Source organism: Columba livia, chromosome Z (assembly GCF_036013475.1).
Source record: "Columba livia isolate bColLiv1 breed racing homer chromosome Z, bColLiv1.pat.W.v2, whole genome shotgun sequence".
Lineage (NCBI taxonomy): Eukaryota > Metazoa > Chordata > Aves > Columbiformes > Columbidae > Columba > Columba livia.
The window spans coordinates 74,513,136-74,532,029 of record NC_088642.1 but is presented as its reverse complement, the minus strand read 5'-3'; the positions used below and the strand labels follow the sequence as shown (position 1 = coordinate 74,532,029).

At 41.8% G+C, this 18,894-nt stretch overlaps 1 protein-coding gene across 2 annotated transcripts in view; it reads left to right on the top strand.

Moving 5' to 3' along the window:
* Window positions 1-16,137, top strand: part of GRIN3A (glutamate ionotropic receptor NMDA type subunit 3A) — a 74,327-nt gene extending 58,190 nt beyond the window's left edge. For both annotated transcript variants that reach the window (XM_065046403.1, XM_021281606.2), the window contains exons 6-9: window positions 1,205-1,356; window positions 11,130-11,294; window positions 12,043-12,116; window positions 15,443-16,137. In XM_065046403.1, coding sequence (XP_064902475.1) covers window positions 1,205-1,356; window positions 11,130-11,294; window positions 12,043-12,116; window positions 15,443-15,779 — 728 coding nt within the window. In that variant the 3' untranslated portion in view covers window positions 15,780-16,137. The remainder of the gene's footprint in view (window positions 1-1,204; window positions 1,357-11,129; window positions 11,295-12,042; window positions 12,117-15,442) is intronic.
* Window positions 16,138-18,894: the final 2,757 nt, after the last annotated feature.

The following is an 18,894-nucleotide window of genomic DNA, read 5'->3' as shown; positions in this document are numbered from 1 at the left end:
GGGTTACTGAATCCATTTTCACTTACACTAAGTCCTTCACTAGCACTTCAACATGGTAAAAGACAACACAGTGGCTAAAAACTGCTTTTCTTACTATTTGAAGGTCCCTGTCACTGCTATAGCAGAACCGCATGAATGGAAGGCACAGCCCCTGGGCTTTAAATGGTGTGTGACCATACAGGGTGCTCCCTTATACATTTACATGCACATAGTTTATCGTCAGTGCAAGGTCCTGCACCTTATTTAGGGTGATCCCTGGTATCAATCCAGGCTGGGGATGAAGGGATTGAGAGCAGCCCTGCCCAGAAAGACTTGGGGATGCTGGTGGATGAGAGACTGGACATGATCTGGCAATGTGCACTCACAACCCAGAAGGCCAATCTTATCCTGGGCTGCATCAAAAGGAGCGTGGGCAGCAGATGGAGGGAGGTGATTCTGCCCCTCTGCTCCACTCTGGTGAGAACCCACCTGGAGTCCTGTGTCCAGCTCTGGAGCCCTCAGCACAGGACACACATGGACCTGTTGGAGAGGCGCCAGAGGAACCACCAAGATGATCAGAGGCTGGAACAGCTCTGCTGGGAGGACAGGCTGGACGGGGCTCTGAGCAACCTGATCTGGGTGAAGATGTCCCTGCTCATGGCAGGTGGGATGGACTAGATGAGCTTTGATGGTGCCTTCCAACCCAAACTATTCTTCAATTCTCCAATCAGAAAGTACATAGGATAAATAAAAAATAACACATCTGACACTACAGTTGCATCCACTGCTTTAACAATGTGAAGTGATCACAGAATGGTTTACTTGTCATTAAGACCCTTTTGAGTTATTAAAACAAGGTAAAAAGGAAGAACCCCTGGCAAGGGCATGCAAAAGGCTGTATTTCTAGAGATAAGACAGATTTATTAATCCATCTCTACCTCCATCTTAAGTTTTTGAACCTTCATTTTTACATATTACTTTTGTGGCCTTAATAATTTTGAATTTGCATATCCTGTTTTTATTAGGCTATTTTTGGTTTTTCACAGCAAAAAGTCTTATCTCAGCATTCTCAGTCCACATTATCCCAGCATCCAGGTTTGAACTGCCTTGTAGAAACAGAATGCCAGCTTGATCTGCCACACCGGTGGTTGATAGCTGAAATGAACATACTTTACCAAAACACCAACAAGTAAGAGAGAGATGATTGTAATCTTTTTCCTTGCAGGATATGGTATTGGTCTTCCCCCCAACTCTCCACTTACCTCAAATATCTCTGACCTGATAAGCCAGTACAAGTCCCATGGTTTCATGGATGTTCTGCATGACAAATGGTACAAGGTTGTTCCGTGTGGAAAAAGAAGCTTTGCCGTCACAGAGGTAAGCGAAGAACTTGGGTCACATAGATAAGGATTTACTCAAGTTGCCAGTTATTTTCCCTCATTCACAATGTGTGGTAGACATATACGTATGACAGAGATGGGCTGCAGCTGAACAGACACATGAGGCTTCAGAAGCAAGAGATGCTCAGCCCAACCACGTTCAGACCTGAGCACAAGAAAAACATCAGTAAGACCACGCTGCTAAGTTAGGCATGCAGTGGATGCACCAGCGAGCACTTCTGGGCACAAATGGGGCATGAGCCATAGCATTAAAAAAAGTGATCTGGCACACTGCACAACAAATCCACCTCATTTCACTGAATTATGTGTATCACCACTCAGAAGATCTCTCAGTGATTCTGGACCATCTCACATGGGAATGATAGTGAAAATAGCTAACACAGAGAACAAGAGCAAAAGAAGCAGAAAGAGTGAGAATTTAATACATCCCAAATTTCTAATATAACCCTGACCATTTCCTAACATGGGTGACAGCTACTTGTACCAAAGATAGGACTTCAGCCTCAAAATGGTCCACTAACATATCATACTGAGAACAGGAGAGAAGCAGGTCTCACATCTAAGCAGAACTAGAAGTAAATTTCCGTGGATTTATGTCCTGGTACCCAATCAGAAAAGTTAAAACAGCTCATGGCAGCTGAAGATATAGACCATTATTTATGAGAAAAAGACTTTTCTTATAGAAATAGCAGTTCTTCGTCAAGTTCCCTAGACTGTCAAGTAAAAAAGAAAATATAAAATACTGAGGAATCAAAAGATCCGGCGTGCCTTAACCATACACTTTTAGCTCAAGGTGTTCCAAAATACATGTTTCATGTTCTCACTGGTACAAAACAGGTAGCTGAAGGTACGCTATCTCCTCCTCAGAGCATTCAGCCAAATACCAAACCAATGTGTTCCCTGAGGATGCAATAGCATGACTCTTCTCCCCCACAAGACAAGCCCAGTCCTAGAGCTCTGGCTCCTGCCCTTCAGTGGTTACCCGAGCCTCTTGTCTGCAAACTCTCACTGCTGACTAAATCACCACAAAAAGTGTATGTTTTAGAGATCAGACAAGTAAAAACTTTATTTGAGTTCTTCAATACATAGCTTGTTGTGGTATTTCTGCATCTCTTATTACATTTTTAACTTTTTCATAAACATTGTGTCAGTATGAAATAAATTCTATTTTAACATCAGAGATTCATAGAAGAAAATTTAATTTATTTTTATTCAACTTGTTCAATTAAATTTTTTCTTTTTTGTGTGTGATTAGTTTAACACAAGAAAGCACATTTAAACAGAAGTGTGCATTCACTGCTATTTCTGATCTAGCTTATCTGAGGATCATATTATCATCTAAAAGATGGGTATCTGGGGAATTTTCATTTTAACGTAGCTGACATATCTGTTCGTAACAAACATTTCATTCAAGACCTCTTGTTGCTCTACATTTTAACACAATCTTTTGAATTAAATCTCAATAAAATTACCAGATGGTAATGCTATTAATTACCACAACTATCTTAAAACTGAAAACTCTTGTAGAAGAGACAAACATACCTTCTTAGTAATTCCTCAGTGATGAGACATAAGGAGCTTCCTCTGATCATGAGAATCTTACTCCAGTAGCTATATCCAGGGCTGCGTTCTCTCTGTTTCTAGAGAAATAGCTAAGACACAGAATCAATTCTGAACATCTTCCAGTTAAAAAATATGGTTTTATTTAGTACTGTTTTTCTCACAGAATATATATTCGCTCCTTTAAGCCAGTGGTCTCTAGAGTGGGGTGCATAAAGCCCTTGTGATGTGTCAGACAATCCACTGGGTTTCAGGAAGGAAATATTAGAACTTCAGTAATACTTACATACACATATAAAAATTATAAATAAATATATATGTATATGGGGGTGCCTGCTCAAAAAGTTACTGATAGAGGTGCGTGATCAGAAACAGTTTGGAGACTTCTGAGTCTTAGGATCTCAAGACTGTCTCATGGACTTGGCTTTTTCTCAGTGTTGAATAGGTTTTAAGCACAGGGTCTTACGGATGGGGTCACAGCTGGAAGATATGGTATGCTTTAAAATAATTCAGTTTTTTGAGTGTAAACTCCATGTGACGGCCACAAAGGAAGGCAGGTCTAGCTGCTCTGGGCCTGGGTATCTCACTGCAGTCCTTACTGATCTTCAGCTGTGCTAACCCAACATGCATAGCTGAGTTCTTCTCCAGGGGACAAGGTCCAACAAGCTGATTCATGTGATCGAAAGACTCTAAAAGGTCACTCAAAGACTTTGTCTTTGAACAAATCCTCATGTATTCAAAGGCCTTATGCAATCAGAAAGAGTGAGCAGAAACAAAAGACCAGTTGTACACCTGTGCCATTGTGGGCTAGGCTCTGCTAAGTCCAGACCTTTCTCTTCCTGAATTATTCTACTTCTACCACATTTCCTATGAGCATCCCCTCTTCTTCATTTAATTCTCTTAGCCAAGAATTTGCAGATTTTAGGACCTGCAATTTCACAGCTGGGACAAATTTACGGAACTAAAAGGGCCAAGCAGCAGATAATGTCTAAAGCATAGCTTCCCTATCATTATGTCAATAAGCATGGGAATTACTCCTATTCTTATGATTATATCAGTTTGTATCCTTTACTCTTGTAAAGCCCAGAAACCTCTGTTATTTAACTCCATGCAGTCAGTCACAGTAACATTCAACAGATTCACTGAAGTGTGGACAATGTTTAACACAGAAGCAGATAATTCATTTTTAAAAAGTCTTAGCTTCTAAGTGGGTAGTTATTCACATGGATTATACACCAACCTAAGACACAGCAATTGCTTTTTGAAAGCTTCAGTAAGGCTTTGTGTGTTTCTACATCTTTTTGATGAATTTGGTCTGTAGCATGCTACACCTGTTGACCAAGAGTGATGATCCAAAAATGGGAATATATGTAGGTGAAATACTGATCAGTATAGCCTTTAAATGGGTCATTATCTCTTTAGGCTGTACCTGATTCTTACACACCTGCTAAGACATCTTACTCTGGCCAGCACCCACTGGATCATTCATTGGTTATGCAGCTAACTCAGACTTGGAATGAATTGCTGCAATGAATTGCATCGTGCTCTCTCCAGCACAAGCAATTATTGGTAGCAGTGGCTGTTCACACTGATTACTAGTCACTAGCAATATCGCTCAAGTACCCTGGATTAAAAATTGTCATAGTCTAGTCTCAAAGGAATTTCTTTGCTATAAATTTGACAAGTCCGTACTTAGGGCAGAGCCTAGTGCAAGAGGGAAGTGGGGTTCACAGAATTATATTTGCATATGTTACATCTGGACATGATCGCTGACGCTCGTTTTCAATTTGCAGACAACACCTGGCCCTTCCTCGACCTTCCTGTTACTCCCATTAACACCACTTCAGCAGGAGCCAGGCTCCTGGGCCATTCCCCCGCAGCCCACCGGCTCCACCCTAGCACAGGAGAGGCTGCAAAGTCTTTCTTTCTCTGGCATTTTTGAGAATCAAAATACAGTGAATTGGCAGCTTTGCAACTTTGTGCTCGTGGTAGCGAAACAGCCGCTGTGACAGCAGGTAGGGTGGCTTGCTTGAGCAGGCAGCTTTCCCGGCAGTTTGCAGTGGTTTTGACTGTTCAGACCAGGCAGTAATGATCAGGGCAGGGTGCAGAGGAGATGAGCTGGCACACCACGATTTCTCAAGACCGTAAGAGAAGGGCCCCTCCTGATGCAGGGAGTAGTTAGGTTTTGGGAAAAGCTAACTGTGTGTACTGTTTCGCAGCTTTTAAGCTACATTTAAAACAATGTTATTGTTGAAAAGGTTTCTTCTTTTTCCTTTGGAAGTCTTGATTATTCTCCATTCAAAATTGTCACTGGACAACAGAAGCTCTAGAATTTAGAGGCTGATTTATGCATAACTGGCTGTTCAGTCACATAACACCAACTTATTGATGCTTTTCATAAACAGTATCTCATCTGACACAATGGCAATGCCTTCAGGCACACGAACAACACTGGCCCAAACTGACCCTGTTACTGCAGACCCATCACTTTGCACAGGTGATGGCCCTGGGGAAGGCACAGTCTCCTGCCACTGCCTGAGCGAGAGGTCCATGCTGCCAGTGGTGGGGATCGGTCGCTGACCGTGGGCTTTCATCTGATCCAGACCAGGCACACAGCAAAGACAAAGTCCTTTCATCCCCTCTTCACACATCGGCGGTGGAATATACTGATGGCCATTCTCTGGAGTCTTTGAAGGAACTTGCTCAAACTTGACCTGCCATGGCTTGTGCTTGAATTGGTGATTTTGGGCCCCAGCATCACCCAAGGTGTGCAATCAGACAGTGGCCCATTCATCTTGCCTTGATTTTATCCAGTTGTCATCCAGCAAATAGTGCCTTTCGGCTCAGAGTTTTGCCTAGTCGCCTTAAAGGTCAAAACTGAGTGCCCTTTTTCATTACACCAATCACCTGACAACTCAACAGTCAGGATTCGAGCCATTACCTTGAAGCTGTGGTTTATACATTTGTCTCTGGTGCACTGCAGGTGTCAAGGGAAGGCCACACAGACCTTTCACAAAGGGAACATACTGTCTTGTGCTCATAAATAAAAGCTGCCCATCAGTCAGCTTTCACAGTACCTTGCTACAAGCACATGGAAAACAAACACAAAGGACAGGAACAAAGATTTTGCTGCCAAGAGAATTTGCTCAGTCTGCACCTATGTTGTCTGCGGAGGAGGAACATTATGAAGAAGAGTATCGCAAAAGGACAGGTATTGCATTGTAAAGGAGTCATCTTGTATGGGAAGAGGTGGTGGCATCCGGACTTTCCCTGGGGAAAAAAATACCTTCCACCATGGTCCTGGAATGTATGACTATTAAGTCTGACAACAGCATCAGGAGAAGCATGTTTTGAGTCTCCTGGAAATGAGTAACAGATTCAGATTCACCTGTTGAAACTGCGGAAAAAAAACAGTTTACTATCTGAGAAGATGAAGCTGTTATTCCCAATTCACCAGCCTGTCATATCACAGAAGCACACATCTTCTCAGTACCTAATTCAGATGATATGTGTACAGTTGTTCTCCCTACTACACCCAGGGCTTGGATAATGGATGAGTTGAAAGAAAAAAATTTATTACAAAAGGGAGTATTTTTCCAGATCTGTGCAAAACTCTTTACAACAAGAGGGGAAAGGAACTTGTCTTGTTAATGCAAGACAGTGATTTACAGTACCATAAAATTTGGCACTTGAAACGCTACAGCCATGGTCACCGGTCTCTGCTAAGGATAATCTCCCTAAAGAGATTAAATATGTACTACTTCAATGCTGCCACTTCTTTGAGAGCACAGAAAGCCACAATAACGAATAATAAATAAATAAATAACAGTCTCTGCAGCTACAAGAAGTGACACAATCTGGATACAGGGACATGTTTTAATACTGTTTAGTTACCTAAATACAAGCATCAGTAGGATTTTGAAAACCTACTGAGATGCCCAAATGAGTTTAGAAATGTGCCCTTCGTATCTATTTATCCCTAGTAAAGCTGGAAAGAATTCCTTCTTCATAGAGGTGCTGCAAAATTTAACTACCTGATCTCAGCAAAGCTTTTTAAAATCCTCTCAGGGAAAATGATATCAAAAGGGATAGCTTATTATTATAGCTAATATACACATGATATCCCTATTTAGTGTTTGGGTGCAGCAGCATGAAGGACCAATATCTGTGCTGGGCTGCCAACCTGCAAAGTATCCACAAAAAACTTTAGATGCTTCTCATTAGTCTAAGCTGCACCACAGGCATATTTGATGGCTTGTTCAGCGCTCTCAAGGCAACCAGGGAGAGCAGAGCATTTACAGTCTCTTGTAGTAGGGAGTAAAGCAGGAGTTTTGCCCATGAAATCCAGTAAAGAAATCACTGCTGTTTTTTGTCTCTGCTCTCTGCCTCAAAGAGAACTCAAATGTCAAACTCTCTTCTCTGCATCCTCTTCCTCCTCTTCAGGGGCCAAGGAAAAAGCATATAACCACAGAGGACATGGCAGGAAATGTTTAGTTGGCAAATGCAGATAGGGGTTGCTAAATCAAAATAGTCTCTAAAACAATTAATAAAAAAAGCAGATACCTCCATGTCTATCTGTTGGTTTTCAGAAACTGCCTGTTTCCCAGTTTGCAACTGGCAAATATAATAGCTCAAGAGGCTGTTGCCAGTGTAGTTCTTAGTACTCACTGGCTGCAATCATCACTGGATTGACTATGGGTACCAATTGCTTCAGAACCACCACATGGGCATAATTGAGTTCTTTCTCCTAAAATGCAGGGAGCTACCTGCTGAATTTAGGATGAAAAAGTTGGAGCAAGGACGGTATTTTTATCCTGGGTTAATAGAGAATACATCACATTTTGAGTTTTTATCGCTTAAAAAAAAAAAAAAAGATACTGCAATAGAGAAAGTCATCAGGTGGTTTTCTATTTCCAGCAAAGACCAAACACACACAGACCTGGCCCCTACCACTTCACCAGAGATTAAAGCAGTGATTAAAAAAATCCCATTTATTGCTGCACTTTCCAAATATATTCTATATATGTACCTGAAACCACACAGACAAACTACAAAATTAGTAGAGCTTGCTGCTCCGATAGCAATACACATGATGCTATAAAAATGACAGGTACCTCTGTTAGATGGTTTTCTTTATTATTTAACATGTGTGTGTCCATAGTAATTATAAACAGCTGATAAATTTCCATTTTACAGTGCTGGTATTGCTATAAATAATCACTCCATGCACTGTAAGACATACACTACTAATTATTTCTTCCATACCTTGTTTCCCCAATTAATTTAGTCTCAAAAATTTCCCTCTAGTGTGCAGCCTTTATCAGGCAGCTCTTTCAATGCACTGTCTTCTTTATTGCTAGATGAAATATTATTGATGCTTTGTTTTGGCATTTCCTTTCCTAGGAGAAGATATCTTGTTTGGGACAATTTCAAAAGCTATCCATTATAAGTGAAAAACCCATCTGAGATGCCAGTGCTGGAACTTCTTTCACCTGCTTCCAGGGAAGGTAGAAAACTATTCTGCAGAGCTGACAGGACAGTGAGCCAGAGCCTCATCAGCATAAATCAGGGCAGATTTACTGATGACAAGGGAGTTATTTTTCATGTAAGGAGCTGGTCAAGTGTTGTCTCTGCAGCTGTACTGGAGTGGCATCAAACATCGACCTCAGGCTGGAGGAGACATCTCACACATGCAGGAACCCCCACTGCAGTTGACACTGTGTCTCTCTAAAAAAAACCCACAAAAATTTGAATGACTAGTGTTTGATCATATTCCGTGTAGTTCCTGTTCTCAGAGCCATTCACATGCTCCCCGACATACAGCAACCTGACACCAGCAGATCAGCCTCCTTCCTGATCTCCCCCGCCTTTGGGGACTTCTACATTACTTCTCGATAGCTAAGCAAAAGGATCTGTACTCAGCCAAGTCACTGGTTCCTGCCACCACAGGAGTTTATGGCAATGCCCACCTGTAGACTGTCACTCTGTATGACACCAAACAGCAGTAGCCAGGGACCATATATAGATAGGGGTGTTCTTCAGATGACTGAGCAAAGCTGTTCCTTTTAAATTATTATTCTATTTCTTGTTCAGTTTATCTTTACATTTACTGTTAGCTTTGCATCTCTAAGGAAGTTGTTTCCTACTTGCCCTTGAACATCTTTTTTGGGAAGTGATTTGTATCAACACTTCTTGGAGAATTAGCAAGAGCACATTTAACCAGTAGGTTCAGCTAGTATGAATAGCGGTCTTTTTGCTTCTTACAGATAAAGATATCTGCTGAATTCAGAGATAGGCCATACTGAGGTCATGGCTTGAAAGACCTCTGAGAAAAATGTCAGGGCCTCATTCTGCTTTTATGCTACCTGGACCAAAAGTTGGCCTTCACTGCTAATTAAAAGAAATAGGCCAGGTAACACAGACCTCCAGTCTAACACTTTGGGTTTTGAGTGGTTTAAAGCATTACTACTTATGATTTTTCTGCCACCTTCCTGTTCCCCTAACTGGAAGGACAAAGTATGGGATGAGAGGCTCTTGCCAACAAGAAATTCTGATATTGAGAAGGAAATGCTGCTTTAGGTTGAACTGATGCACTCTCAGCACCAGGAAACCCTTGTGCCAGGACTGTGACACCCTTCTACCCCAGAATCACTTTACTGTTTTCCACTTCTCTTTCCAGGCTGCAGTAAATTTCTTCAGAAATTGCTTTTACACCCCCATTATACCCTTTACACCCCTGAAGTGTTTATTCACTGGTACAAAAATTCTCTTTCCCAAAATTCGTCTCAGTATGCTTTGGAACAAGCAGGTTGATTTTGGCAGAGAACCCCCAAAGTAAGAGTACATTGCCAGTGCCACATGCAAAAGTTCTCACTCTGATAGAGTGCTGAAGCTCTATTCTTGTTAACAATCTGTGATATGCTATCTCATGCCATTGTGTTTTAAAGAACAGAAATCAAATATGAAAACCAGAAAAGAGAGATACTGCACACAGACGCTCAACAAAAGTTTGCAAAGGGACTTTCAAGCTTTCAACTTCAAGGGACTCATCACTAACCAACTCACTGTCTTAGAATTATCTCATAGCAAGATTTTTCAAACATTCTGTGATTTATCTTTCAAATAAATCCTGTTTCTTTTCTAGATTACTCCGCTATAGTCATAACAAAGCACAGTCCCCAGCAAACTAACAACAAACAGAAGGAACACACAGGTCAGTTGTCCGGGTGATAGCATCCCAGATACCATCTCCTGACACACAAACCTACCCAAGCAATTTTTTGATCCATTTTTTTCTGACACAAGGAATACATTCCTCAATAGAAAGGCACAAGGAGAACTTGTATGCTTGGAAATACTTCCAAACTAGTCTGTAGGCAGTAATTAATATCAAGAGTTTTTAGTTATTGATAAACTCATAACTGAGCTAGGTAAATAAGCAAGAGAATAAAGGTACCAAGATTACACCTAATGTGCAAACCTGACCCACCCATCGGAGTGTAGATTTGTGGTACAGATTGCTGCTGTCACTGATTTCTTGGTCTTCAAACATGATTAATACCAATAAGTCTCAAATTAATTAAAGGTTTCCTACCCTACATGAAAAGGATGGGACGGCAGAACAAGGTGAGAATTTATTGCTATTCATAATTGCAGACAGAGTTTCTAACAAGCACATCTTCAGTTAACGCAGGGCATGGAGAGGTGCAGTTTTTGTGCTGTTACTTCATTTTCACCGTGACCTTCCATCAAGGATAAAGCACAAAAAGGGAAAGTTAATGATCAATTCCCAGAAAATATGAACAGTCGGTCTTCGCTCACTGCTGACGAAGGACTTGCTCTACAGTTCATTGACTGTATTCTGTCAAGCAATATTTGCTTTTACAAATGCAAAGACACTGCAAATACTGTATTCTCATATATGTTCAACACAATCTCATTAGGGAAACAGCATGAGGAAAAAAAATCCCTGGTCTTTGATTCTCATTCCCATGACAGGTCCTTTGCTCTGACTGAAGACCAAGCTTTCTGCAGCACAGAAAGGCTTTGTTGTGAACAGTATTCAGACTATTCTGCAATATTTTACCATGTATTCAGTCAGACCACATTTCGAAATGAGAATACAGAAGCACATGCTAAAATACACTGACAGCCTGCTTCATTAACTTCCATTCTTGATTTTATTCACAGACCCTACAAATGGGGATCAAGCATTTTTCTGGGCTCTTTGTGATGTTGTGCATTGGGTTTGGGTTGTCCATTCTCACTACCATTGGGGAACACATCGTGTACCGGCTGGTCCTACCACGAATCAAGAAGAAATCCAAGATGAAGTACTGGCTCCATACAAGCCAGGTATGTATTCAGAAATAACCCTGTGAAAAGTCATGTGGCTAATAAAAGAAAGTCCAGACGAGAACAAGGTGTAAAATGTTATAAGAGCACTGATGTTTGGCATCTTTGAAGAAGTTTACTTAGTGATGGAATGAGAAGCACAGAAGAAACAGTTTGAATATTCCCAATTGCAAAGTCTACAGAAGAGACATTTCCATTTGCACTTGTAACCTTCCAGCTCTTTCGGACACCAAAAGCAAGTGTTATTATTCTGAACTGGCTAACCAGAACAGTTTTTCTCACTGTTAGGGATTCCCAAACTTTTGATGCATGCAGGAAGTGCTGGGTAACTTCCTAAGTTATTATAGGGAAAATAATGGAAGAAAATTGCTCTGGGTGTTTGCTCTAAAGGAAGAGGTTACTTTGCAGCAAAGGGCACAAAAAGGAAGAGCTTCTATTGCTTTAGAGCAGCACAGGGAAAGAGATCTTTTAGAGAATAACAAAGTTTGCTGAGATCCACTTTTTTCTGAGAAATTCTAATGCCAAGGATTGTTTGCAAAATATTTATCAACCTTTCAGATTGCCCTTCCTTGGGAAACCGGAGGAAAATACATCTGTTGTAATGACGAGGCACAGACATTGCTTGTATCCTTGAATGTACAAAATAATTTATGCTCAAGTCCATCACACAAAGCACAAATTGTTTACCTATTTATGGAGCTACTCTTAATCTTGATTTTACTAATTTATTTTCTTCTTTTCCCTCTAGAGATTACATCGTGCTCTGAACAGTTCATTTATTGAGGACAAATGCCAGCCTAAGACAAAGCGAGTAGAAAAGAGGTAGGAAGTTTTGCATGCCTTGAAACACAAACTACAAAAATTACTTTGAAATGAAATATGTTGTGTCTGGGTATCTGCTTATGGTTCTAATACGCTGCAAAGATAACAGAACCAAGAAAAGGAAACAAAATGTAAGTGACAAGGGAAGGAGGCAGGAATAAATTAATTGTTTCCAAGAGAAAGCATTAAATCCAGAGATTTTGTTCTTCCATGATTTTGCATATAGCTAATAAAAGCATCCCCATTTTAAAGACAGACTTTGCAGTTTAATTCTGCTGCCCTTGTGTTTAAGTAATTATTTACTCACATACTGAAGAATGGCAGACAACCAGAGCGCTCTGAGGTAGCCTGGCAGTGAATGAGAGATGAGGCAGTATATATGTCAGAAACATTTTCAGCTTTCTTACTTTTTAGAATGAGAAATAAAAAAGACGAGAAGAGGAAAATGCGGTCCTTTCAGAAACATTTGTCTCAAACAACTCATGTTGGAGAAAAGTAGGTAACAAACCTGCCTTGTTCTCATACCCTGTGTCTTCTGAAGAGGAGACAATCTTATCTATAGCTACCAGGAGCACAAGGCATTTTGTTAAAACTATACATCTGCTCAGTAGCTCAAAACTATTAGTGCACTTTTTAAAGACAGAAGCAGCAATATTGTTTTTCTACAGAGAAGTTCAGCTGCAGACAATAGAAATGTCTTTTAGGCTGTTGTTAGGTATCTGGCATGATTGAAATCCATGTATGTAAAAGTATGTTGTATTTAATTTGTCATTTCTGCACTAATGGCAGCAAATATAAGAGGTAAACTTCTATAGCTTCTAGACTGCTTACATACAAAAAAGTATATAAAAGTGCCAACAATTCCCTCTGTCCATTCCTTCATTGTCTTGCCCAGCAAAACTCCTTAGTGTGGCACCTCCTTGCACACAGCAGCTCCTCGCTTTCCATCTTCGAACAGCAGTACCAGGAGCTGCCTGGAGCAAAACATTTCCTCCTCCTACACCCTCCTCACTGGTGGTGGCATTCACGCTACCACAAAACCAGAGGCACTAACGCAGCCGGAGGGAGAATCTTGCAAAGGAGGGGACTCTCTGCATCTTTGGTGATACAAGAAGAAGCACCTGAGTTATTTGTCAGACATTGAACAGTGCAAAAATTTCGTAACACAAGGAGATGGCCATAGGCCCCACAGGGAATGGCTCAGAGAAAGAACCACACAAATATTCTTTCAACATTGAGAGTGAAGATGTGCAGCTGCCCAAAAACTTCTTCCCACACAGCATCCAGCCTGCTCACCCGCCCTCCTTGCTTTGCTTACGGTCTGAGCTGCTGCTTGCACAGAATTACAGTGAATTTAACTCAAGATACCTAGTAACATGGGCCCCAGGTTGTCATGAATACTGATGTAGCAAGGTACAACTCAAGACTTCCAAATCAATTATATTATTACACCTTGTATTTCTGCTGGGGACTGTGGAGTTCTTAAAAGTGCCATGATACAGAAAAGAGGTAGGAAGAATCTTTACTACGCTACTCAGAGAAGAAAATCCACTGTTTTTTTCAGGTCATAACTTTTGAAAAGCCAGGAGGGCAGCCCAGCATCAGTAACCAAATTGTAAAGGGTTTCATTTACTTGATGAAACCTGAGTGTTAACTGTGGGCTCGGGCCTTTGTTAAAACCATTTTCCCAGACCCCCAAACAAAAGCAGCACTGCCAGGAGCAGCAGGAATCACGTCAGTTACTAACACTTTATCAAAACGCGGTGGTTTTGAGTTGTGAAAGGAAAGAAAAAAAATGTATCAGAAATTACAGATTAATGATATGACTCTTAAGAAATATTTTCAAAATGAAGGGCTGCAGCTTCTCCAAGATGTATACTTTTATGCCAAGGCAAGCTGGTTGCACTGGCTGCCCAGGACCCCGGGGACCATGGGCTCTGCACAGCTACTCATCAAGGAGACATCTCCAGGCACCTCAGCCCTTGTCAGCAGCCCCACTCTTTGACAGGTGGCCTTTTTCATCTAGACCACGGTCTGTGCAGAAAGGCAGCATGGTGGCCTTCTGCTCTTGGCCTCGGAAATCCTTTGCCAGTTTCTACTTGCCCAGGCTACTCCTATTCCCTGTCTGAAACATGCCCAAGAGGTATTTGTTTACTTTCTTCTCTTCAGGGGATTAACGTAATTGCGTCACAAAACACACATCCAGTTTAGCACAAGCCTTGAGAGTCTTCCTGTCTTTTATTTTGAAATATGAGAAAAATCACTGATCTACACAAAAAATAAACAACCCTAAATATACATCCCTAAGGGGTTCCCTGAGCTAGATCCGCCACTCCTGCCTCAAACCTCCCCTATGTACTCTTTGCCATCCCATCTTTTTTAAAACACTCCTCTAAAGAAATTTCCACTTTCCAACTTCCTTCTCCCAGCTCCAGACTCCTCCTGAAACCAGCTGTTTTCCATCGGTCGCAATCCTGAAACGTTAATCCTCTTCCTTAGCCACAGATTGGTAGCTCACACCAATATACACTTTGTCCAAAGATACTCACAGAAGACCTCTAAGATGGAGCAGTTTTAAGAGCAACTAATTCTGAGTTTCAACCTCAGTTTCTAAAATGAATGCACATAGACCTAACCAAAAGGTAAAGCGGAGAGGAAAGCCAAGCTCCTCTCCCATAACAGCAAACTTTGTGCCTCCTTATGTCACAGCGGGGGGCACATGGTGCTCCTCTGTTTTGGAAGAATCCCTGGAAAATGCTCTGATTTGGGAGGGCTGCAGAGTGATTTTCCCAAGAAAGAGGGAAAAGATCCTCTGGAATCAAAATAGTTTGAAAAGATTTTTCCACAGGAAAATATAGAAGCATCTGAATAATTTCCCAAATGGGAATTTCTCCCTTGACACGAAAACTCCAAATACTATTTATTCTGTCAAGAAGCACTCATACACAAAGGACTAATGCTGTAATGAACTCAGGACACTGCAACCACAAAAGCTTTCAGAAAGCTTTGGAGGAGGACACACAATTTCCTGAGCTGGAGTTGAAAGGACTGTAATTTCATAGCTACCAAAAAATAAGAGTTATGGGGTAGATTAATTTTAGTATTCTGTTCTAGTCTCTGCTACGGTTTAATCACAGAAAAATTGGCTGTTTGTGTTCATGATTTGTGCTTCTCAAGAAAAATAATTCCAAGGATAAAAGAACAATATTTCTACGTAATTTGTAAGTGCAGCATCATATTTTTCCAGTAGGATGGCTCACAGGGGAGGGTTGAATACACAGGAGAACAGACTATGATTTCTTATGAACTCTCGTATCTCTGTTCAGGTCCCATGTAGGGAACAGCCAGCATGCTGTATGGAATACAGCCAATCTGGGCAACAGTCACCGGAAAAAATACATCTGCACTGATGAAGAGCAAAATGAGGTGATGATACAACAGCACCAAGACATCCCCTTGCCCCAGGTGAGAAGAGAGACTCCGGCTTCTTTAACAACCAACGGGAAAGCAGAGTCCCTCAACATTGGTAGGACCTCGGTCATGCAAGAGCTTACGGAGCTGGAGAAGCAGATCGAAATCATCAAGAAGGAGTTGCAACTCGCCATGGACAGGAAATCAGAGCTGGAAGAGTATCAGAGGACAAACAGGACTGCAGAGAACTAGGCCAGCATACCTCGGCCCTTTCCCCTTTTCTTCCTTTTCTCCCCTTCCTCTGTAAAATTTGTAACACACTTTTGTAATGCCAGAAAGAGGTGCGAAAATAAAGCAGGCAATGTTCTCTTCATGAGAATAGAATTGCAGCAGCCCACAGCCACTGCCACCCTCCTGAGTCCTCCTCCTTTCATATCAAGTTTCTCATTCTTGTGGCAAACATCAGATATTCCCACAGGACTGGAGAAACCTGGAACTTCCAAACAGCGAGAGTTCCTGGTTCCTCCACTTGACAGTACAGTGAGGTTCCCACTTTTTTAGCCCTTTCTGTGCATTAATTAAAAAAAAAAAAAAAAAAAAAAAGAGGAAATTTAAGCTGCTCATTGGAAGCATGTCCCTGTGGGTATGTTTTTGTTGTGCTGTGGGTCTAGTCTCTGTTCATGCGAAGGCTCCTTACGGTTGCCTCATTATGCCAGGTGCTAGTTCTGTGTTGGCAATCCCTTCCTTCCTGGCGCAGGCAGTGGTTTCACGAGACAAATTCTTGGTGGCGATCCCAGTATGGACATTGCCTCAGCTCTGTCAGCACCAGTGCAGATGTGGCTGCTCTGTGACTGTGATAAAGGAGCTCGCCTAGCCTGAAAATAACTTGGCAACAAACAAACCACCACCTCTGTCTGCTTCTGATCCCAGGTTTGGCTTCCGCTTCCAGCCAGAGAGAAGCCATGCAAACACCTGCACGGCAGATGTGAGGGGATGGGTTCACAGTGACGCAGAGCGAGGATGAGAAGGGAGGGGTGGCAGCACTGTAAATCAGCATCTACTGCTGAAAGTTAAGTATTTACTGATGTGAAACTACTTTAATATTCTCTGTCTTCAGTTGACAATAAGGTTCTTTCTCACAGCCAAAGTGACATAAAGGTGCTCTGGTCTGTGATTTATTCTGACACCAAGCTCCCACCAAAGTCAAAATGAGTCACCAAACCCTCCGTGTGGACCAGGACTCACTGTGAAGGAGAATGAGAGTTGTGGTTTCAAAGGCAATGTACTCAGTGGAGCTCCCTCACACCTGGATGATGAGGGGAAGGAAGGGTAAGCTGTTCAGCATCTGAATAAATACTGCATCAACTCAACTGACTGCGTTATTTAAACAGGATTTCTATGAATTTTTAAACACCACTTCCCAACACATCCTGTATTACAGGGGAAAAATATGTTTGTAACACTGTCAGAATTAACTCTGGTCTCCCAGATGTGCCACCAAAGTCATTTTCACTCTCCCTGTACCTCCAGCCACCTGCATGAATGTTGCCAAGGGTGATGTTCTCATCAGGCATGGCTTAAAGGCAACAGGCAGATCTGAAGCTGTATTTTGGGGTTTGAAAAAGGCATTCTACCTTTTTGTACCTTTAACCTTTGAAAAAACACTTGCAAATGAAAAGCTCTGCGTGGACCACTAAAAGCTGATAACAGCGATACCCACACTAATTAACCTCATCAAGAAGAGTTCATATTCCATTCCCTGCTCAGTCCTTGGCTGCAGCTTTTGGGCAGCCAGTGTGTCTGCCGCATTCAGTAATGAGTAACACAGGAAAGTGGGGTGCAGAGCTCTGCACATCAGATGGGTCTGAAAGACCCAGGATGTCCTGTCTTTCCCAGCTCCTGACAAGCTAGATTACTAGGGGCACATCACCTAGGTTGACTTGTTGCCTTCCTTTACCCTCCCCTCCCTAATTTAGATAATCAGCTTTTTAGGAAGAGCTTATAATTTGCGTGGCCCCCAGTACCTTACAACCACCAACATCATTTGGTTAGAACAGATGAACACTGCTCTTTGTATTACTATGAGACAAACACTAGGAAAGAAATACCTCAGCTCAGTTTTATCAGTATGCTTATCAACAGTTTGTTACGTCCTTATCTCTACATGCAGGAACAGAAAAAAATTACTTTAAAAGAGTAATTGAAAAATGCTAATGATAGATTAAATAAAAATGTGTGTTTTAGTTTGAAGTTCCAATCCAAACACCCAATCTGTCAAAAAAAAATCACTTGATTAAAAACAAAAATTTGAGAAAACATCAACCACCTAATAATTAATATTAAGCAAAAATCTCTGGTGGGTGCCTTAGGGGCTACTCCTATATCAAATGCAGAATAGAAATTGCTCCAAATTAATACAATAATTACAGCACCAACTATAAGCCTTTCGGCAGAAGGTCCCAGTTACTGTTTCTTCACTGAGACGTTTGGGCATCTTACTTTCTCATTCAGCTATTGCTCTAGCCTGATTCCATAGGCTACAGAAAAAGAGGTTGCCATAACTTTGAAGGGCAATGTGCAGAAACTAAAGCACAGGAGGTTCCATCTAAACATGAGGAGAAACTTCTTTACTTTGAGGTGTCAGAGCCCTGGAACAGGCTGCTCAGAGAGGCTGTGGAGTCTCCTTCTCTGGAGACATTCAAACACACCTGGACACATTCCTGTGTGATCTGCTCTGGTGAACCTGATTTAGCAGGTGGGTTGGACTGGATGATCTCCAGAGGTCCCTTCCAACCCCAAACATTCTGTGATTCTGTAACTTCCTATGGGACAGCGAGTATCACGCACATCAATGTCTGCAGACTGGAGAAGCACGGGGAGGACTGGCTACCATGAGAAGATACACTGGAGACTGCAGGTGGTTCTGACCTGCCCATATTGTTGGGCCTCACATTTAATTCCTCCCTCCTCAGACCAGGGGAGGAACTTAAATTCTTCAAGGATTTCATCCTGTCCGGACTCCACAGAGCCCTGGACACATCTGGCATCATGTAAGGAAGCAGAGCCCACAGGGAAGAAATCAGAAGAGGTCATTCCTTAGCAGCAGGTCACAGCCAGTGGACTGCAACCACCAACAGTCCTCAGGACTAGCTTGGTCTTATGGAAGAAGAGGGCAGGAGATCTGCAGCACAGTAGCCAGTTCAAACACTTTTCCAACTTCCATTATCACAAGAAGAAAATAACTTCAGCTGACAGATTTGAAGAACAGATGGGTTCTGGATCAAATAAGAACACAAGCAATGACTCTTGTACATCATACAGGGTCATGCTACTGACATAACGGGCTAGTCCTGAGATTTTTACACCC